The sequence below is a fragment of the Haliotis cracherodii genome, unplaced genomic scaffold (genome assembly GCF_022045235.1).
Source record: "Haliotis cracherodii isolate W230 unplaced genomic scaffold, xgHalCrac1.p SCAF_5, whole genome shotgun sequence".
Classification (NCBI taxonomy): Eukaryota; Metazoa; Mollusca; class Gastropoda; order Lepetellida; family Haliotidae; genus Haliotis; species Haliotis cracherodii.
The window spans coordinates 9,571,748-9,596,434 of NW_027266308.1; the positions used below are offsets into that span (position 1 = coordinate 9,571,748).

General features: G+C 40.7%; 1 protein-coding gene across 1 annotated transcript in view; it reads right to left on the reverse strand.

Moving 5' to 3' along the window:
• LOC139444139 (fermitin family homolog 2-like) overlaps window positions 1–24,687 on the reverse strand; it is a 92,394-nt gene that overhangs the window by 17,459 nt on the left and 50,248 nt on the right. Inside the window, exons 2-4 of the mRNA XM_071225040.1 lie at window positions 11,437–11,670; window positions 1,948–2,162; window positions 983–1,194 (exon numbers count right to left, since the gene is read on the reverse strand). Coding sequence (XP_071081141.1) covers window positions 983–1,194; window positions 1,948–2,162; window positions 11,437–11,670 — 661 coding nt within the window. The remainder of the gene's footprint in view (window positions 1–982; window positions 1,195–1,947; window positions 2,163–11,436; window positions 11,671–24,687) is intronic.

Sequence of the window (24,687 nt, forward strand, 5' to 3'; positions counted from 1 at the left end):
CATTATTTCCATAATGAAGAACAATTGGACAGAGATAGTTTGTGAAATATCAACACAAACACTTCAACCAGAAGTAATCTTGACAAGAGTATCAGGTGTCCAAGAGCACCTCTGTAGATCACAGAAAATTGGGGAACATTAAAAAATGTCCAAAACCTCACAGCGGCCTGTGGCAATAAATATATTTTTTGTGCATCTCATCTTCCCTCACCTTCTCTAAAAAATTACAAACATATTTCATATCCATCAGCGTGTCAGATTTTACTATATATAATTATCATTGCAATCAGGAACTTTTAGTGATAAATAGAGATATTTACCAGTGTGTGTTTCCATATTGTAAATATCACATGTTTGGAGTATACATTGTATTATGTCAGCCTATGGTGAGTATAATACATATACTTTACTCCTAATATCTGACATTTAGGATACGGAAACATGCGGATAATAATATCTTTTTTATATGAAGTCATTTTAAATATTCCATGTTTAAGACTTATTTGCATTTAATGAAGTAGCTTTAGAAACAGCTTATGAATATACTGTTTGAGTGAATCGACCCATGTATCATATAGTGCAAAATGATTTGAAGCCACGTTTGTGTGCAGAAATACCCACATCGGGGAAAAGCTATCTAAATTCACGTCAGACAATAATACTTTAAATCAAACAGACATAACATCGATGTGTGGAGGTTAAAAAGTAGTTCCTGCTAGGTAAACTAATTTGCATATTAATTGGATAGTGATTCCAAGTTTATTTGATTGGTCATCACATCAATACCACTATCATTTACATGATAATCAGAATTCGGCACTGTTTTTTGCTGTTATTTTTGAAGAAGGGAAGTAAGTCTGTCTATATTTCATTGGTTTTTTAACATATGTAAGCCCTCCCTTGTCAACATTAATACTGTAACCATGGTATTGCACAATAACAGAGTTTTTTAGTGAATTAATAGTGTATTTGTGAATCTTACGCGCAGTTAATCCTGGCTTTTTCTGTGAAGTTCTTTGGTCTGTACAAGTACTGGAAAGCCTCCTTGGCCGCGACTGGGGGACTGTTGGCGAGTGACGACTCCATCATACCCTCGAAGGAGAGGCTGTACATGGACCCCGGGGACATGGTGCCGTTAAACGTGCTGTACGGAGACATCGACGACATACTGTGGGGGCTGCGGATCAGGGTATTCTGCAACATCATCATCATCATCATCATCATTGTATGATCATAATTATTTCTAAATTCAAATTTTAGACTGATAATAGCTTTTGGCATCTCCTTGTTTCTCCTGAACTGAAGATTTGCAACTTATAACAGTAATTGGAGATTCTTAATTTCAAGGACCTTTTAATTCATAGTAGGCCAGACAGTGCTACAAAATATTGAATATTACAAAGTACAACACGACCTTTCTGACTGTTCACCATTACCTGACTTAAACCTCCTCATGTCACCATGAATGGTATATTTGGCCAAGGCTCAAATAGTCCTCAACAGACTGGAGGCCCTGAATTACTACCAGACTGACTAAAAACACAGACCTCAAATGATACAGTGTTACTGCAGCGACTCTTATAACGCTAGTCACTTGCAGATTAGAGTAGGTCCCCGGCAACCTATGCTGGTTGTAAGAGGCGACCAAATGAATGGGGTGGTCAGACTCAGTGACTTGGTTGATAGCATGTCAACATTTCCCAATGGTGTGGACCGTTGTTCACAATATCGATCACTGGATTGTCTGGTCCAGACTCGAATATTTACAGGCCTCCGTCATACAACTGGAATAATAATTGCTGAGCGTGGAATTTAACAATGAACATCATATAAGGCTACCATCTGTTCCATCCACTAGATACTGTATAAGATAGTGATGTTCAACTGGGGAAGGGATGACTTTGTATCAAGACACATGAGGCAGAGATCTCCCAATAATGTATGTACCGAGGGTGAGGGTCCGATGGGACTCCGACTGGGGTAGGGGCTGAGTTTCCCATCCAGGCTGCCCGATGAAGACTGGAGGGTTCCGTTAGCACTGAGTGTTCCGGACACATTCGATTCTCCGTGTTTCTTTTTCCGGACTGCTTCCTTGACCACTCGCTTGAGGTCATCCTTGTCCATCCGGACCATGAGGGAGACCTCCTCGGGGTGGCGGATACCTGCAACATAGGGAGGGGTCAGTGTTACACATGTCGTGGTTCAGCTCGGGTGTCACTATACACTTACCTCGTGTATTGATACATATCACAAGAAACAAGATAGAAAACATGACACAATACTTGAGTTGAATCACTTCTGCCTGAAATTCTCCATGACTTCACCGGTCTCAGTGGGGATTCCATGTTTAATTATGGGATGGTATCTCAGTAGACTAGCAACATCAAATCAGCATTAGTCCAGACTAGTGCAAACAGCCACACACATGTGCATGAACATCTGTAAGTTCAATACTCTTGGTTGTGGCACTAAACCCCATTTCACCTCACTATATCAGCAGCATCAAACATGGTGGACAGTTATAAACTTACTGCCACTTTTGCCTATTGTATTGTAGGTATCTACTTCCTATCTTGTAAACACCTCTTGGGAGGTTTTACTTTTTCCTAGTAGGACCTGGTTTAACAATGAGGTTTTCCTTTTTGATAGTAGGATCTGATTATTTGAGTAGCAGATATTTGGACTTACATACATCCAATGTCCTAAAATCGAAGACAAGAAATTAAACCTTTTTTATTATGGAAGACGGAAATCGAACATGCAATCTCACATATCGTGTTAAGTTTTGTAACCCACTGAGCCACCGGAGTAGGTAATGAAAGAATGTTCAATTTTAGATGTCAAGACTTAATTTTTGTCTATGCTGCACGTTTCTTCTCTCACACACTTTGATCGCATTCCTTTTATACCGTGACACACTGTATGGTTTCATTATAAGATATCTCAATGTTTTCTTATTTTCTGATATTTCTTGCATTTAGACGGTTTATAAGTGAGATACAGCACTCCTCCTCAGTTAGACCTTGGCAATTGAGTATCAATGTAAGACCGAGGAGTCGTGCTTTATTCTTCACATATAAAATGCTGTGTACCCCACATTCCATCATTATGTTCTGGGCTGACAGGCCGAGAGCCTGGATACATAAACTACACCATTATCTGGGCCGCTCAAACAGTGATAATAGGCCACAGATTTACCTTGCAAACACCTTGCCGGTGATGCTGGTGTACTCTCATGTAATTACAAGAAACAATCAACATAGTTAGCCCGGTATGTCGACCAAAACTGGCCATTCCCACACCTTGTCGTGATGGGGATCGACCACGAGTCATCAGAATACATGGTAGCATATCAGTAGAAACAGGTCAATAACCATCACTATGAAAAACTGCCAGTACTTGGTGGTAATATCAATCAGTCGCCACTTGTTAGTTTCACGTCTGACATGAACTAACTAATTCCTCTTGTCGATAGTGCGGCAACATTATCAATCATGTTCGTAGAAACGATCGGGTCAGCGTGAGTGAGTGAGTGAGTGAGTGAGTGAGTGAGTGAGTGAGTGAGTGAGAGTGAGTGAGTGAGTGAGTGAGTGAGTGAGTGAGTGAGTGAGTGAGTGAGTGAGTGAGTGAGTGAGTATTGCTTCCTGCTGATTTTAACAATATTCAAGTCCTCAAGCGACAGGACTCCAAAAATGGGCTTGAGTGAGTGAGTGAGATTTAACACCACTTTTAACAGCATATTAATTGAAACCAGGCGCGTCAGCCAATCATGGGAGGAAAGCCTGAGTGAGACAGGTCTTAGAAATCCAACACTGTAGTGAACGGGTTGGCGCTGACAAACAAAAGAAATAGAATTCTCAAATGTCATAGGCTTCTGCCACCCTCAAGGGACCAAACTCTGCACAATCACTGCGCCTTAGACGAATCAGACACCCGTACCCAGCAGACAGATCCCAATTTGATGCATCCTCTCTTTTCATGTTTCGGCACATTTCAATTCGTACGAGCAAGTGAGTGATGGAGAAAAAATGGGGATACAGAGGAGAGGAGAAATGAACATTTCCCCATTTGTCAAAAACACAGTACTTGCAGACCATTGTCAATAATATCCACCTTTCAGGGCTTTTTAGGACTGTTTCCATTTCAGTTTCAATAAAGGAAATGAACCAACACCAGACCTTAACGTTTACTTTGGATGTTGGCGATCATGCAACTGCAGAATTCCACGGTGAATTATTCTTGAAATAGACGTGGATCCGACTGAGTGTCCTTGTTAGAGCAATACATCAATCTACCAGTCCAATACAAATGTTTGTTTTACAAGCAGACATGCACTGATGTATGGGCTTACGACATGTAGGAATAAGGATTATTTGCACAAGCAATCATTGGAAAGAGACATGGTGTTTTTCTAGAAAATGTCTAGTACATGTGAAGTCCTCATTGATTAAAGACAAGGTAACCGATTTGGTTACAACATTTCTTGTAATGGCGTCTTTTGGCGACTGTGAACATTGTTTAACACAGCAGTCAGCAATATTTTGGCTTCACCCTGGTGTCTTGGAAATGATGGGTCTTGGCGAAATGGCCACTCGTGCCCCCTTGATAGTATGGACCATCCATGCCCTCTTGATAGTATGGACCACCTCTGTCCTCTTGATATTATGGACCACCTCTGTCCCCTTGATAGTATGGACCACCTCTGTCCTCTTGATAGTATGGACCACCTCTGTCTTCTTGATAGTATGGACCACCTGTGCCCCCTTGATAGTATGGACCACCTCTGTCCTCTTGATAGTATGGACCACCTCTCTCCTCTTGATAGTATGGACCACCTCTGTCCTCTTGATATTATGGACCACCTCTCTCCTCTTGATAGTATGGACCACCTCTGTCCTCTTGATAGTATGGACCACCCGTGCCATCTTGATAGTATAGACCACCTCTGTCCTCTTGATAGTATGGACCACCTCTGTCCTCTTGATAGTATGGACCACCTCTGTCCTCTTGATAGTATGGACCACCTCTGTCCCCTTGATAGTATGGACCACCCGTGCCCCTTGATAGTACGGGCCACCCTTCCCCTTTAATAGTAGAGACTACCTGTGTCCCTTTGATAGTACAGACCACCTGTGCCCACCCGCAGCTCCTTTTGATTATATTTCATAACTTTTATTTAACAACTGTTTTTTCTGTAACATATGTTCATTTCAGTGACTAGATGTTAGTCTATATCCCAGGACAGTAAGGGACAAGGTGAGGCGAGCAGCAATATTCAATGCATACAAGGTCGTAAGTTGTCATATTCAGTTTTTATTTATTTTAGACCTCCCTGACTTCTCCCCATCATCTCCAGCATCGCCCAGCAGCCGGAATGTAGGTCAGTGAAGATTCCCTACATTCCATGGCTCACCTGTTAACGAGCTTATCTTGTCTGTTTACCTGTCGACCCATCCCCCCAGTCACAGGGTCACACCTAGTTAATGTCACTATACCTGCTGGGTCAGAGACTGCAAGTCTTATCCTGGGGACTCCCAGAGGTAGACAAGGGTGTGGGGGGTCTTGTAGTGGAAGTGAGAGACAGTGAGAGAAAGAAGAGAGAGAGAGAGAGAGAGAGAGACAGATAGATAGTGATGTGTACCCGGTGATACCTGGGCCGACTCTCTGTGACACATCTTACTTCATCATTAGTTTATTGTGTTTGTTGTGTAACGCCACTCTCAGCAATATTCCAGCAATATGACAGCTGTCTGTAAATAATCGTTCTGGACCAGGCAATCCAGTGATTGACATCATGAACATTGATTCATGCAATTGGGATACGATGACATGTATGTGCTTCATGATCAATATCAAATCAGGCTTGATTCAAAGACCCCATAACCATGGTAAATGTTTGATCACATTTCAACCATTATAATTTAAAAAGAGTCCATCCAACCCAGCACCATCATAAAATCGGCCCCAGGGGAGCAGTTATCTCTCTGAATGGATAAAAATATAAATCATTTCATACTAAACTGCAGCATCATAACCCCTCCCCCCCCCCCCCCCCCCCTTTTTACCCCAACAACAAGCAGCTAGCCAGAAGCACCTGCACAAGCCGTACAAATCCCCTGGTAATTCCACAATGAGCTGACGCAGCAGTATTTCTATTTTCACCAGCCAGAAAGTCCCCTGATTAAACCGCATAATCTGTAATTGCTTTCCAATCACTTCAGTTTACTATGTCCCCCTGCACAGCCTGCTTGAGCATGTAATGGCATCAATGCATTTCCTCAACCACTTGGCGGCACCGTTACTACCACAGCATGCATGATCAAGTCATGTGACATGCTATACATAACACGGTTTGTTTGATTATTCATTTTCTAAAACACTTCTTCATATTTCAAGTCAGGTTGACTTTTTCATTGAAAATAATCTCTGCCTGAATTTGTCTGACATAAGTATGACATATATACCATTCAGACTCTGAATAAGAACATCTTGTCTCATCCTCCTATTTCATGGACCCTTTAACACAGTTTCATAAGTTTAGTCAGATTTAATGCTGCTTTGAACATAATTTTCCGCTAAGTATCATGGCTTTGAACAGAATCTCAGTTAAATATTACAGCTTTGAACAGAATTTCGGTTCAATATCACAGCTTTGAACAGAATTTCGGTTCAATATCACAGCTTTGAACAGAATTTCGGTTCAATATCACAGCTTTGAACAGAATTTCGGTTCAATATCACAGCTTTGAACAGAATTTTAATATTACAACATGGCAGTGTAATGTGTAATGAGTGATGAGAAGTGATGGTGAAAAGTGACCACGTTGTAGACATCACTTAAGCACAGGTATGGTGCTGACAGACCAACAATCATAATCTGGATGACTGCAATTACAACAATCAGCATATCCTGGTATGACAAGGGCAACAACTGTGAATTGAGAGGGCCTGCAACAACTCAATTTCTTATAATTGCATATCACGACTTGGATGGATAATCTTGACCACCACACAGTACTGTAACCACATTGATAATCACATAGTGATTTTTGCCACATCTACTAACATTTCTATCTGTCAAGTAAACTCAGTTAATATTAACCCACATATCCAATTCTAAATCCACAGACAACAATGTCTGTAATGTTTGTAAACTTTTTTCTACCGACTGCTTGTATCAAGGCACCAAGTATCAAGGCATTTTCTACACAATACAACTTACAAGCTTACAAAATGTCTTTCATCTGTGTCTAGCTTACTCTGAATCCGTCCCTTGCCAAAACAGAATTTGAGTTTTCACATATGAACTATTGTAAGAATGTTCCCTTTACCGGTACTACAATCCCATAACAATGGCCACTTTGTTATAATCTCCTAACAGACAATTCTCCATAGATATGTTGTTATATTCGAGGTAAGTATTCAAATGACATTAATTCAAAATGATTCTGTTACACAAAGATATGAATAACATACCAGCTGTATATAAACATCTTTTCCCAATAAAAAAGCCACCACGAAAAGAACCTTGACACACCACCCAGTCGTACACACACTGTACACCAGCAGGTATCGGGGTTTAACACACACACGAGATCACCGAGTTCATCATTTGTTTTCTTTCGCAACTGTGCCAACAAACAGGTTCCCAGAGTGATGCACTGCCAACTTTGCCTAGATCTGGGATAAATATATGATCAATTAAAAGGGTGTCTCCATATGTAAGCCAGACAGGCCGAAACACGCCACAATAGACTCACATAACCACCACGACAGCTTCGCTATACATGTGTTATTTTAAGATTCTGGATGTTATGGTGATATTTACACGCTGTTGTCAATTTCATTTCTGAACCAGATTGGTGGACATGATAGACATGGCTGCTATTTATTTATCAAGTTTAGTCTGGAGAGTGTTGCATTCTAACCCTGTTGATATTTACATTGCATAACATGGCATTTATAGTTTGATACAGATTTGCTTGATAGATGCACAAGATGTTCCAGTGACTGGGTCTACACAAGGTGGCTTTTTCCAACCTCATTTTTTTCAATATTCTATATTACTTTCAAAACATTTTCATTGCTTTTTATCAGCTTTTAATTCAATATTCCAAATTCAAATTCCCTTTCTTTGAAATCAGAGCAGTGATCTTGAAAACATTTGAATTTGGCCTTTCTGTGGCTAGTGACATCTATCAGGATTTGTTTTTTACTCAAAAGGAACAAGATCCAACCCAAGATATTACAAAGAAACCTGCACACCCAAAAGATGTTGTCCCAAGAATGCCTTTCCTCACGTGCCATATCTCATATTTAGCGCCCATCTGTAGATATATTACCAACAAATGTCACTGAACTCCCCCCAAACTATACAAAAGGTTAGGAGAGCATATTACTCAATTCTGTTTACAGATAGGGTGATATGGCTTTGATGTCGGCTGATGAAATGTGTTACGGGCAATAGGATCATGATGAAGCACACACCACTAAGCCTGTCTCTCCGTCACCATCACATACCATTTCTCAACGGAACAGTTCTGCTTAATCACATCTTGGAAGCTCCAGCCGACACTACAGCCCGCCTGACCAACTCCTTGACCAGAGACTGGCCACTTGGACCTGACCAAGATGTAATGGATGAGGGATTATCAGAATCAGGGAGATCGAGGTCGAAACCTCCTGACTTCTGTGGCAACATCAATATTTCAAAGGTTCTTTTTCTGGGTCAGGAACCACTTTGAGTGAGATGTTTACAAGTGGGTTAAACGAAACGTTATGTCCATCTGATGACTACCTTCCAGCCTCATCAGGAAATGATTCCCTCTTGATTTAAGACGGTCAAGTGTCCCACTGACCATTATTATAAGGGTGTTATCAACACATTGAAATGTAAAACAAGCCGTCCTAAAAACATCCTTATGTTCAGGACAATTTGCCATCTAAATGCATTTCCATTTTATGCGCTACCTGCTAGAAATTCTGAACGCATACATGATATTACACCTGTTACAAGATCACATGGACAACTGAGTATGTAGGTACATCGTACAGACAAAATTCCAATTCCTGACCTAGATCTGATCACTGAGGCAGAATCCACCAATGCCTGTCATCTGTAAGTTCTTTCAGGTTTAAATATAACACCTATCAAGTAATGGCGACTGGCAGCTGAAAAAGAACCTGACCTTCCCCCCTCACCTTGTGTCCCTCCCCCTCCCCGTCACCCCCAGGTTAGATACAGTGGAGGTATAGGGGGTGCTAATTGAAGACCTACTGTGCCTTTCTACTGGAGGGTTAGAACTCCAGGAGCTGCTTACAGATGGTAGATGCCATGTCAAATATGGTATAATACTGTATTTGCCATATTATTAAAGTGCCTCGGCCACGTCTAGACCAATCTGTATGCCATCACACCCATGTAAGACCCAACATTTACATGACAGTCCATATTTTCGTGTATATTACAGACTTTATACAGAATATCTATAGCAGTACAGAAGGGAACATAATTCCCTGGTAACTGTTACTGAAACACAGTTTGTTTCATTGATGTCATACTGAGTTTGTTCACCACAGCTCGATTTCTGACAACAAATTTAACTTGTGAAAGCTAACAGCTATTTAAGTTTCATTAAGACCAAAGTTAAACAAACTTTTCTTGACTTCTTAAAAACCATTTCGAAGAAATCAATACTATCATAGATAACCTAAGCGAAGTCAAATATCTATCTCAAACTGCTCCAACCCTTTGAACCTTTCGCCTGAGCATATAACACCGGGAATCCATTCTAGTTGAAAAAGGGCTTAACATTTTTGTCAAACGGTATTACCACACGAGAACTGCATGCTTATCTGAATGGAGAAGAAACGTTAAACTGAGGCGTGTTTAATGAGGCATGGTGGGGGTGAATGAAGAGTCTCGCTAGGATGGGCTCTACATCATGGACTACACTATTATAAGGTAATAGTTCAACTGACAGGGCGACCTGCTTGTACAGACTCGGCTACCATTTCATGCTCCAATAGTTCCGAGATAACCCGACCTCCGCCTGAACAATCACTAGTGTTTATCTAAAAAATACATTTACAGATCAGTTAAGCACTGTTTATAATTAACTTTTTCACATATAGATTCATTATTGAAAGTCTACCCGGAGAGAGGAGTCGCATGGTTGTGTCATCCAAAAGACGTTAAAAGATGGTACTTGTTACCCTGCCTGGCGCTGAGCATTAAGGGGATTAAACAAGGACTGGTTTGCTCAGAGTCAGTATACTGTGCCCAAGTGGGGTATCTCAGTGGGCTAGCACCAAAACACCGGCATTAAGTCTTAACTAGTACATTCAGCCACACAAACATATGCATGCACGACTGCACATTGCTATGAGTGAAATAATCTTGAACACGACAATAAACCCCATTTCACCTCACCTGAGTATTCAAAACTCAAATAACAATATGCAACTACACAAAAGGCCCCTCCTCCAGAGCCTTAACTGTGGTTAAGGAAGTATGCAGCTGCTGACCTGCGATGACCTGACCTAGATATCAGCTGATTTACCCATCATGCTGTCATCATCCCAGCTCATCCCAGCTGTGATGCTATTGTTTCCAGATAGTTCTGAGAGCTGCCACCAAAAAACCATGTTCTCTTATCAAATTGATAATCCCCCAAATATTACATTACCAAAATATCAGCCTCACTGAGATATCATATTAACACCCAAATATGGTGTTTCACCATGAGCTAGTATGACAAGCAAACCGATGTTGGTTGCATTTTTATGAGACCAGAATCCGGACCAGGGATACACGTAATGAAATACAGTACCCCTTGGGGAGTCTGGCTGTAGGTCCTCTTCATAAATGATGCCCACAAGGCTGACATATATTTGTGTTTTGGCAAACAAGCCCTCAACAGAAAGGGTTGGTAGGTAGGCCAATTGGTTTAATATTTTTTTATAATATACTTTTTATGACCAGTCACATATGTGAGGAAAACACAAACAGTGCCATTATGATGATGTCATGTTACAAAGTGTGCCTGTGTTGTTACAAAGTGTGACTGTTGTTACAATGTGTGACTGTTGTTTCAAAGCGTGACTGTTGTTACAAAGCGTGACTGTGTTGTTACAAAGGGTGACTGTGTTGTTACAATGTGTACAAAGCGTGACTGTTGTTACAAAGCTTGACTGTTGTTACTAAGAGTGACTGTGTTGTTACAATGTGTGACTGTTGGTACAAAGCGTGACTGTTGTTACAAAGCGTGACTGTGTTGTTTCAAAGCGTGACTGTTGTTACAAAGTGTGACTATATTGTTACAAAATGTGGCGATGTGTCAGTGTATCCCAAGGACATTGATCATTGACTGGAGAGTTTTCAGGCTGCCATGACACAGCTTGACTTTCACCGTGGTATAAAACGTCACCACTCACCTAGCTCCTTGCACAAACTGATGACAGCAGCGAAAACTCGAGAAGAAAAGTCAACACGAAGTTCCAAAACTTGCAAGTCAGGTAACTGCACTCGAAGATTTTTGTGCATTGGTGTGAAATGGAGGCGTGCATCGGCCTGGACATTGTACTGGTCTAGAGTTGACCGTGTGCGATCCAACCACATGTTCTTCTCCGGCCACCATAATAAGTGATCTGACCAATCCAAGGCAATATCTGAAAGAAACAATGACAAGTATTAGCTTGATCTATGACTAAACTTCGAACAGGAATACAATTCATTCTTCAATCTTTCCTATAGCCAGATGTTTGTGTCGTAACTCAAACTGCACAGCTCATCCCATAGCCGATTGTCTGTACACATGTAATGAAACCTCACAATGTGAAGCCACCCTTTCCATATCCAATAGAAATCTCTGCATAAAGCAGAGTCGATTCTACAATTCTGACTACACCATGAGCATGTGTTTATGAATCACTATCAGATAGTAATGATACCAGGTGTCACCAAATAGGTTAGCGTATCCTGCGCCACAGGTGGCACCCATCACAAACACATACAAAGGAAAATCAATTGTTCACCTCATGATGTCAATCACTGGATTTCTGGTCCAGACATGATTATTTACAGACTGCCGTCATATAGCTGGAATATTGCTGACAGCATCGTCAAACAACAAATAAATAAACAAACAAACAAAACATCAAGCACTGCACAGAATTTTGATTTTCATCGACATGACTCTCTTGTTAGTTGGTTATGAAAACAAACGTCTCATCTTTCTCACTTCTTTTAATTCAAGTAGCATGAATGCAAAGAGGAAGAAAGAAGACAAATTTTCCCCCTCTGACAAGTTCATTAAGTAGAAAATATGCGCCACAGCTCCTAAACGCAAAATGAAACATAAATTGATCGAAAGATGATTTCATATCCAACCCATATTCATCTCCCCTGGTGTGGCAGTTAATATAAAATATTGGGGGTTGACAAGTACAAGCCATGTTTCTTCATTACCTCACGGTGTGACATGACGAACATGACACCACCCCAACAACACTGTTGATCTCCCTATGAGGGAAGGTTGTTAATGGTGTTAAAAGGCTAACAACGATTGCTAATTGTGATGCATACTTGGTGCAAAAGTATTTACAGGAGATATGAATGGCGCCAAAAACTTTCCATTTAACTCTCATGATACAAATTTGTTGACAAAATCAACAAAATTTTATCTTTACAAGATTACGTACATCTCAGGTTGTCAAAACATGACAAAGCATTTGAACTACGCCATTTAAATATTTTTTTCATAACTGTCAAATCCTATTCAGACATATATATAACACCAGGGCAATTGTACAGCAATATTAAAAAAAACATATTTGACACGGAAAGCTACAAAGCTACACTCAGGTAATACATACAAAACACTTTAAACCCATATGAGTCATCCGTCTTTATTCATAAATCTTTTAAGTTGTGAATCAGCTCTTGAGAAATCAAGTAACAGCAGTGTAACATTTTCCTAACAACTACCTCACATACACTGCAATCAACAGTGTCATCTGTCAGACGAAAAACAGCTCCACTTGTCAAAAAGGTAATCGACAAACGGAAGCAGAACAACAGGATCACCAGCGGCAAAGTCTTAAATTAAACACATTTTTCTATGTATCCATTACCTCACATTTAGAGAAGACAGCGCAACAAGCCTGGTACAGTTGATAGGACAACACTACCTGAAGTCAAACAAACCCTTTGGGAGTTGAATCAATAAACTGTCTTTAAGAAAGTAGTATTTGATACAAAGATTCTTCAGGGTTATGTCCCCTGTGTATGCTCATTGTGATGGAGTGCTATTATCATCTTATAGTCTGTGTTGAAAGTGAATTGTATTTCAACCATCAATACCAGATTCTGCCTCAAAGGAGTTTATAGCTTGAAGTTTTGTAATGTGAAGTTTAACTGCTAATTTGTATTTTAACTTGTTCATGTTCTTTCATTTGTATTTGATAACAGTGTTCCTATTGGTGCATGCTACGACATATCACCTTTATCAATATTATTATTAATATTTCATCAAAACCCCAATGACAGTAATGCTAATCTATAGAACATAAAGGTTTGGGGATAATTCTTTTACAGGCATTCTCATTATTCAGATTTTACAATTGAACGAAGAAGGATATATTTATTTGCACCACGCTGTGAGGTTAATAATCAGAAGTTGGAGATAGGGTATTGCTATAGCTCAGTGCGTCCCAATCATGCCTTGACATGCAAGGCGACCACACAACACTGCCTATTTCCCAGCGCCATGCAGCGCCACTCCACACACAAGATGATCATTTACTAGTCTGTCAATACACCTCGACAGGGGGCGGCACAACACCTCCAACAATCCCACCTCTCCATTCTTCCAGTTGTCATGGATTGCTGGACTATGAAGCTGTTGGATCAGACAGGATCACTGACAACATTCCAACTATCCCTGGAGTGAGTGAGTGAGTTGGGTTTAACATCGCTTTGAACAGTATTCAGTTCTGTCACAGTGCCAGCCATGGACAAACCAACTCTACCACAACAGTGGGTGAGAAGGTCACACGTTTAAGTATTTCAATATAGGAAAATCAGAGCTCAAGGCCTTATCAGGTTTTATTCTTAATCTCAAACACAAGTATTGTTTTATACCAGTTTGTGAAGTCAACCTGTGGTTTTAGGTTTACTAGTATAAGTCCTTTCCTTGAAAGTTGCAATGTCTTTCTAAACAGTTGTCATCCACTTTAGACAACCTGTTGCTAAATCTGTCAATGTGAAACACTTTATTCTCAAACAGTGGAAGTCAGGGACAGTGGTCCCCGGCGTATGACCACCTGGTCACACCCACTCACAAGGAGGAAAACTCATCAGTATTCTGCAGCAGCCTACCAGATACATGTCATGCATCATTCGTCACCACTCGCCCCTTTCCGTAACCTGCAAGAAGACTCGTCCCCCTATCGATGAATGTTATGTGCGAAAATACGACAAACCAATCAGAATGCGAGTATGATTTCAAGTTCTTCGTCAAAGAATCCCTCAGAAATAATTTCTGTTTTTACATATGTCTTGCATCTAAAAATATACCCAAGACACAGTTAAATGTGTTCAATCATACTGTATAATTTCGCATGTGCTTGGTTTCGGCAAGTGATTCAGTGCTTTTAATTGCATCTGAAATATAAATGCTATATGGGGAAATATATGTGAACCATTGCGCAACGAGTTGACAATTGTTTTAGGTATGCCCGTTTGCGCTAAGACGGAACCCAGTTGCAAAAATGGCAAGGAGAGGGGCACGAGTCGCTATTCGGCTTGTCCCGGAATAACATGAGTTGGTCACGAATGGTCATGCATTAGCAGAACCATTAACCTTACTCCAGGACCGGACTATTCTCTTGGTATGCTCACAATCCATCATCTGTCAGAGTATTCTCTGTCCAAACCTTTTACCCCGTATGAAAATACACACTCTGAAATCCAGGAATTCATCCATCTCCTCCAGCATCTTTAACTGCTGACATATTGACTGCTAAAGCATAACAGTACAGAACGCCATTAAGATCACAAGAAGCCATTAGTTAAGAGTAAGTGAGCTCTGATTTACGCCGCTTTTAGCAATATTCCAGCAATAGAACGCCGGGAGACACCAGAAAAGAGACCTTAAGTGTGACGAGCGAAAGCTTTAACCACTAGACTACCACAGCGCCCCAATTAATTAAGACAAACATGGAGCGAGCGAGTGAGTGAGTATGGTTTTACACCACTTTTAGCAATATTCCAGCAATATCATGGCGGGGGACACCAGAAATGGGCTTCACACATTGTACCCATGTGGGGAATAGAACCAGGGTCTTCAGCTCGATAAGAAAACACTTTAACCACTAGGCTACCCAACCGCCCAAGACAAACATGGAAAAAATGCTTCATTGCAGTTAGGTCAATAATAACTTATACCAGACGATACCCAGCATAAATGGTCAAGTGAAGACATGCAAGACGGACATGACCACAGCAGATCCCCAAAGACGGCTGGTGTTCTTTTCCTAACAAAATAACTTTAATTCAGGTTCTACCCACCAAAATAATTGTTCCCCCCAACACACATAGCTCATAGCTGTTCTTCTCACCGAACTAAATTGTCTTGAAGTAGTGACCAAAACTATATTGTCAAGAACTATAATCCCAACCAGTACCTGATAGTACACTGACACCCCTAAAATATGACCTTGAGAGTGTGAAGCCATGAAGTCAGGCCACTAGGTAAATTGCCTGTCTGTAGTTGGTCAGTAATTGGCTATATTTCTCTGATATCTAGGGGGGGAGAAGGGTAGCTGAGAATGGGTCATCAGGTGTCTTGACAACTACTTATCAGTTTGGACGCTGCCAGATAAGTGTTGACAGGAACAGTCGCTGCCTGGGCCGGATCACAGATGCAGTAAGATGGTGGCTATCTCCTGGGACAGGGGATTCATCATCAGACAGCAAACAATTACCTATCAGGGGGGATTAGCCCTTGTTATCAGGTTTTTGACAACAATGCCAACAACTTGGACAGGACAAATCTGCTCAACAGTTGGTCAGTAATTGGAGGTTTTTAACTTGTCAGGTCAAATACTTACTTGACCGTGACTTTCATTGTTTGGGAGAACAGGCTTCATAAACATCATGTCAGTCTTGATTTTCTCTTGTTCTCTGATATACCTGTGAGAATTTACCTTGGACATGAGGGGGCTTTGTTGTGTTTGATGCTGTTGTGTCAGTGGACCATCTGCTCTGTCCGATCATTCAAGGAATCATTGTGTGTTCAGTCAATGTGCCAAGAATATAGGCTATACATATATTGGCCACTTCATTTTTTGTTGTAGGAGTGAGGGTTGGGTGTTTGGGAGGATGAGGATGGAGGCCAGGGGGAAGGGGTTAGGGAAATGGGGGCGGGGTCAGTGGAGGATGAGGTAGGGGTGTTTAGGGGTTGAGGTAGGGGTGTTTAGGGGTCGAGGTAGGGATGTGGGTCAGTGATGCAGGGTGATGGAGTGAATGAGAGCTGGGTAAATGTGTGTGGGTAGAGGGGTGGGGAGTGAGGGTTGTATGTATGTGGTTGTCGGTTTGGGGAACACGGCATGGAAGCCAACCTACACATCCTCGCACCACCCCTCACCATCTCCACAGAACAGGTTCAGTGACACGGTGTTAACATAAGCATCTCCACAGGATACACCATTAACACTTTTTAACATCATTCAGCAGACAGCAAAGATAAGACAAGAACAACGATGCGTCTTCATCACAAGACCATACAACACAGTATCACCACCAGGCAACTCCACAACTACAAAAGCCAGCTTCATGGCGATGCAGTCAGCAGATCCCCTACATGTACACATGTCTCAGCCTCCACAGATGATTTTAACTGATCTGAGCTATTTTGGGTAGGAAATCCGGAAGTGCCAACTGTCGAGCTGATGAAGGAGTTTCATCTAATCGCTACCTACAGGCAGCCCAGATATGCTGGAAGAGCTACATGCACACATTTCCTGGTGCATTTAGCCGCATCAGAGAATCCAAGTGGTATGGAAAACACATATCAAGATAGACGAAACGCTACTCTACAGGTCGGCCAAATAGTCCATCCTCAAGGTGAAGGTTGTTTGTCTCATAACAGCAACACTAGAACCTCCTGAAGGTAATTTTACGATGGCCACGTTTGTGAAGAGATACCTCGCCACCTGTTGAAGGAGTCTGATTGTCAAGTGGCTACAGGTACATCATTTACTGAAAATTTGCACATCTTGGACAATTTGCAAACTGTTTTACAATCATCTCAGAAACTGAATCACTTGCCGAAACCAGTGTTTGAAACTACGAGGAGCTCTGGCTTCAATATCGTTTATTCCAATAGTATTTTGAACCCAGATGCTACTGTCCAAACTTAGGGGAGGTCCTAGCGTCCTTAGTAAACTCCTATAGTATGAATCTCGGCACCCCCTACATCTTGAATACTGGAGTTCAACCTGTCAAATTCTTAACCTCAATAAATTATTTTCCACATGAATGACATAACGAGGTGCAGATTTTGAAAGTTGCTGGACCATGCTGAAAAAAATCATTATCTTTCTGGAAGCCAGAATTCAAGAATGCTACAAGTGACAAAAGCCATGTTCACCGCCCTGACCTACAACTGGTACACCAAGACAGAACTGCTGAATAGCAAATCTCCAGCATACAACCTGACAGTATTGCTGAATAGCAAATCTCCAGCATACAACCTGACAGTATTGCTGAATAGCAAATCTCCAGTATACAACCTGACACTATTGCTGAATAGCAAATCTCCAGCATACAACCTAACACTATTGCTGAATAGTAAGTCTACATTATACAGCTTCAAGCCTACTGGGATAGGGAGTTCATTACCAGATTAACACTTTGACATTACAGGATTGGTACGTAGTCACACTCACAACATGAGGTAAGGTTATTGTCGGAGGCTGGTTTCTGTCCAGCTGAATGAGGTTATGTTGTACTATCAAAACAGGGGTAGATACCATGTCCTAAATAACAAGAATCCCCGGGATATGCAGATGTCTGGAATCTATTTATGATTTCAAAAACATCTTCAGCTGTGCAAAGAAAAACCTGTTTAACACATCTATGAATCTGAAAATGTAAGAATGTCCCACTTGATGGGTTTATCACAAGATGGAACTTTGAGATAATTTCAAACTATTGCCAAGTTCACTCACTTCCACAGTCATACGAGGTGGTGGGATAGGTTAATGGGTAAAGTGTTAACTCAACAGCCCCAAGACCTAGGTTTGAATCCTCTTCATGGGTACAATATGTGAGTCAGGTCGTGTCCCTCACTGGAATATGTGAGGTGAAATGGGGTTTAACATCGCATCCAAGATTATTGCACTTAAATTATATAGCGATGTGCACTAGAAAAGCCTCAGAACAAGCTCCAGGTCTTCAAACTCAAACTTCCATGATTTTTTTGATTTTTTAAAATCAAAATCCATTCTCCAAAAAGATAACGTTATTGAGTACCATAATGAACATCATATTTATATTTGGAGAACATATAATTAGATACAGCTCCTGCGCGATAACGCTGCCGATATTATGTCATGACATGACACATACTATGGCAAAAGGAGAAAATAGTGCTGAGTAGGAGTGGGGGTGGTGGAGGTCAGCGAGGTGGCACCTGTGTTGTGATCTCAGACAAAAGAGGGGAGCTCGGAATGCCAGTGTTGTAAGTCTCTATCACACATACACTGGCCATTCTTCACCAACTGCTGCCATATCCTAGCAGAGACATGTTGTATAGGCCCTCTGATCCCTAGGGGCTTGGAATTTGTCACTGTTGGTTCTCCACTTTGTAAGTCATTGCGGGCACACGGATAAAAAAGGGAAGACTTACACTGAGTCAACTGGCTTCTTTCCGACACAATCTCATGACAAATTCTACATAAGCTTCTTCCTAAAATAACGAATGGATATATACTCACCACCAAAAGAAAATACGAATACCATACATGTTGGTAAATATATAAAGACTAACCATATGCTAGAGATATTAGATTGTTTTGATGGACAACCGAACATACTGGCATGATGTGTGAACCAGTGCTCAGGAACGCATCACATGTGACGTCATAGATCCATGACTCGAGATGCACCATTTGTTTCATGCAGAATCAGTGTGTAAAGTTTGGAAATCACATGCAGCGTATTGGGATAAGAATAAAGACACTGTGGTAACACTTGACTGATTGTTAGTTTTGTCATACTTCTCGATATGTTTCTATGGTGTGCGTTTCTTTTGGTGATTTATGATGTTTTTATTTGAGTTCATCAAAGATTGAGCTATCAGGCACTGAAACTAAAAACTTTTGGCTGTTGGCTCTTGTCATTTCAATCCGTAAAATAACTCCTGTTTTCCTAGAATGGACAGACCAAAATTTGCTAATGGTGGAGTTGGACCGAGCTGATTACACATGTCGACTGCCAAATGGTGTCAATGTTAACACGCAACAGTCAAGGTCAGCACCTGCTACCTTGGCTGCCGCCAAACAATGTAGGTAGCAATTGTTGCCACGTGTGACCTCCGACCCTGCAGTCAGCAACACTGGCAACAATGAGGAATTCTTTCAACGGGCTACTACAGCCTGTCATAAACACTGGGCCACACACACACACGCAACTATGGTTTAATTCCACAGACTGGATTCACCACTGATGCCCCTGTCTCACATCTATCTATTCCTCGGTCGGGTAGCCTAGTGGTTAAAGTGTTCTCTCATCACCCAAAAGACCCGGGTTCGATTCCCACATGGGCACAATTTGTGAAGCCCATTTCTGGTGTGCCCTGCCATGATATTGCTGGAGTGAGTGAGTGGGTATGTTTTTTCGCCGCCTTTAGCAATATTCCAGCAATATCATGGTGGGGGACACCAGAAATGGGCTTCAGACATTGTACCCATGTCAGGAATTGAACCTGGGTCTTCGGCATGGCAAGCAAAAGCTTTATGATATTTTAAGAAGTTGACAGCACAAGTAATAATAATGATACCAAGGGACCAGGTCACACATCTTTAAAGCGTAACGGGTGTTAGGGACCTTCTCTGCCCCCCAATTGAATACCGTACTCGACGTAATAAGCGCCCCGCTCTAATAAACGCACACGGCGATATTTGCTGATATATTGGCTAGTAAACAATCCTAATTAGCACCCCTTCCGATTGATCAATGAACACAAGACTTATTTATTCGCGTATATGCACTCGTGTGTTTTATGCACCCTTAATTATGGGCAATTAATTTCTGGAAAAATATATCTGTCATACATAAACATGTAAGGCTGTCATCATAAACCACGAAATTTATCTTTCAACTATTTCTAATTTTGAGAACGTCCTCGGCGCTTATTACGTCGATTACGGTAACAGGCAATTTGATACATTTTTCAGGAAAACACACAAATATGTAGTGAAAGATCATAATCAATGATTGACCAACGAAGACAAATCAATGTATGATGAAATCTCAGCACCAAAAAATACCTATAATCACAAGAAGCAGCAGTAGAAACTAACATTTTAAGTCCACTAGTCCTTATAATGATATCATATAAACCCTTAAATTTCTACTAGTCCTTATGACACCTTAACTATTGGGCAGTTTGGCAAGGACTACAGGACTAGTGCCAATTTCTAAAGCTGATAAGGTAACTCAAAATGATATATACAAGCAACAAATTACTTTTTGATATCATTTGTCTACACAAATGTCTTCACACTGCAAAAATCTTTCCATAAACTGATATCAGTTTTCACATTCCAGGGTTATCAGAGATCACATTAATATATCTCAGTGTTTACACTGCAGCTGTCAGAGCATTCCATTCACCTCGGCATGCCCAGATCATTCATGCCACTACACCCCTGACTCATGTAACATTTTTTACACTCAACTCCACAGTTTTACTGTTGAATTCCGTCCCACTACTTGCCAAGCCTTTACCTAATACCGTCTCTGGAGACTCCAGTCTTGCCACTCTGGCACTGACGACAATACCAGACACTTGGCAGAGGAACTCGGCAATATTAACACTGGAAGATATTCCTAAACAATATCTAACCCTGTACTGCGGATAAACTAAAAGTTGACTAAACTTGATGGTTTGCTATATTAACATCTAGACTTGCACAAGTCTCTAAGGCTATAATTATTAGCTTATATCATAATTTCTACATTATTTAAATGATAACAAGTTGTCCCTATAAGAGGCTGCAGTCCTATTGTCCACATACCTAGACTTGCCTTTTAGGAGGATAGAATTACTACACATCCCTGGATCTATCTTTCAGTACAGCCTTGGAGCAAGGCTACCCCAACATGGTAGAGGCTACTGGAAATAGTAAATAAATCTTTTATTTCCCTTTAAGTGAACGATCGATCCACTTTTCTTCTGTACACACAGAATGAGACAAAATCTGACAAAAAATAGCATCATCCACTTCATTCTGAGTACACTTCATCCATAAACAGCGAATATTATTCCTAATGCAACTGGAATAGCTACCAGCCCAAAGTCTTTAGCTCAATAAACTTTAACACACTTAAACCATTATGTGATATTGTTGTAACCGGTCGCCACAGTGCATAGTGTGTTCACTGTTGATATGACAAGAGCTGAAACCGCCTGCAACGTGCTGCACGGCTTGCTGACTGCCCAAAGTGCATCAGTGTAGATTGTTTGCATTGTTCTATTTCAACCTATGTTTAAACGGAATAAACACTTGCAATTAAACTCATTTTATTGTTCTCTTTGTTTCTGTGCTACATCTGTCTAAAAGTGCAAAATTGATACAGGAAACAGTATTGGAAGCGTAAAAATAACACATGGAATGTTTGAGTGCAAAAAAATAACTTAAGCACTGTACTTTACATTTCTAGTCATCTAGTATTTGACATAAAAAATGCTAAAAGATTATTTATTGTTAATACGAAGTACCCCATTCAAAACAGCACATTTTGTCAGAACAAATGTTTTAAGCAAATGCTTTTGTTTTGTCAAAAATGACGCATGGTGTTGTCTGACACCAAGCACAACCCTTCAGCCTGCACCATATATGTTGATATACATATATCAATATAGATGATATATCACTGTTTAACTCCATTCATGTTAACATTAACATGTTGACGTCATCAAGGTTAACAAAGCATTCATTTTCAACATCAACACCAGAATATCACAATTATCCATATTGACAATGCCTGCACATATCAACCTCAATGACATCAGTATATATCATTATTATCAATATTGATCATGTCTACAAATACCAAAATTGACAATATCTATCATCACACCAACATTCTCAACAATTCCTTTCTAAATCAACAGCAACGACGGGCACCAGGATATACCGATTTTAATGCTGTCAATATACATATATATATTGACCACCAACCTGTCAACGTTGATGACATCAAAATGTCAACGTAGGAGTGTGAAGACTGCTGTGATAAACACCTGCTGGCATTGTCCCATCTGCTGACTCGTCCAAATCTGATGTAAACACAGGACTTGACATAACTCAGTGGCTGCCATGTAGACGGGGAGACGAACACCATCAACAGATGTCTTCTGTCACAGACTGACGACTCCCACCTCTTACCTCCAATTTATCAATTTCTAGGTTTTTATCGTTTGATCTATAGGGCAGTCATTAATTCTCACAGACATTTATCATTAGTCGCTTTACACCAGCCAAAGAACAGACTTGCTTAGTCACTTGCTCTTTTAAATGATTTATTCAGGAAACGTTTAAGAAATGTTCAACTGGTCTACTATGGTTCAATCAGTGACAGATGCCTCAATTATTCAATGTTAGTTATGGTCACTGACAGTTTTAGTTAAGCATATTGTTGACAAATATTTACAATATTAAAAGCTACAATTAATATCAAATATGCACACACCGTATAAGCTCGCCTGTGGCAAAGGTCAGTAAATTAAAAAAAATTGAGCACTTTCTTATAGGGTGTCCGGAGAGTAAATAGTCCAAAGTACATGTAGACAAACACTGTTAAGGTGAGTGAGTGAGTTTGGATTCGATCCGTGGAGATCCGGGGTAAAATTGGTCTTCAAAAGGTGACTATTCTTGTGGTAAGAGGCAACTATCGGGATTGGGTGGTCAGGCTCACTGACTTGGTTGATGCATGTTATCGTATTCCAAATGCGTGGATCACTGCTTATGATGTCAATCACCGGATTGTCTGGTGCAGGCTCAATTATTTATAGACTGCCATCATATAGCTGGAATATTGCTGAGTGCGGCGTTAAACAACAAACAAACAAACAAACAAACATGGAACAGTAATTCAGTTCAGTCACGGCGTGTCAGTTTAATATGGGATGAAGCCCAAAGATATGCAGATCTTAGATGTTTGTTTTTCTGGCACACCTAAGGGACATAACTCTGTACAGAGAATTATGGCGCCTTAGGTGACTGGCCCTGCTATCTACCATATCAGGGTCAGATAGAACATTTCCAAAGTGGTTTATTGTTACGTCTATACTTCATAATTTCAAAGACATATGCTGACTCCATGGAGATTCTGGGTCAGAAGACGCTTCAACACAGTAAGCCACATGATCATCATGCAAGAGTCATCGTATCCTGACACAGGATCACTGCTCCTGCTATCGTCCACTGGTTTCCTGGTCAGGCTAGATTATTTACAGGCAGCAGTGACATAGCTAGAACAATCACTCACCATTTGTCTGATAGGAATTATTCATTGGTAGAAAGGTCATTGTTGTGAGGTCAAGGTCAAGGTCGAATGAATGACAATAAGTCACTGCTGTTAACATCAGTAAATGTTTGACATTTATCAACCTAGAGTCAAACATAAACTGTACTGAGTAAAGATCCTAACACTTCATGAAGAACAAACGCATTTCAAAGAGCTACCAAACTTCATTCTAGAATTACCTGTTCCAGGACAATTGGGTTCTGACACATACGAAGCTACCGATACTTGCTGACATACACCGATACTTGCTGACATACACCGATACTTGCTGACATACACCGATACTTGCTGACATACACCGATACTTGCTGACATACACCGATACTTGCTGACATACACCGATACTTGCTGACATACACTGTAGTTTATGATTCAGCTAGTATGTTCAACAGGCTCTTTACAAACCAATAAAGTCTCACCATGCCTAGAGAGGATGATTCAGAGGCCCTAGACCTGGCTATACACACCAACATGGGTAGCCCATGTAAAAGAGAACATGATGACAGTACAGCTATTCTTCACTATTAGATTACCAAGTTGAAAGCTGCACGTCAGCTTCGTTACAATTTCTAAGTTATGCCGGTGATGAAAGGTTTCTGGGAATAGAAATTAGTTCAGGTTCTTTATCTACCTCTAATAATAGTCCTTGTATCATGAAGATGGGAGATTGGAAGGTTCGTCCTGGGTTTTCATTATAGGAATGAGTGCTTGAAAAAGTCTACTTTCACATCAGGAGAGAGTTGGGTTGTCATGGAAACCAGACTTTCTGATTCCTTACAAAGTATGCCAGCCTGCTACAGAAGCAAGAGACCTGGAATTCTACCTTTTGTTGTGGTGGCTCAAGTTACACACCAGGCAGATACAAG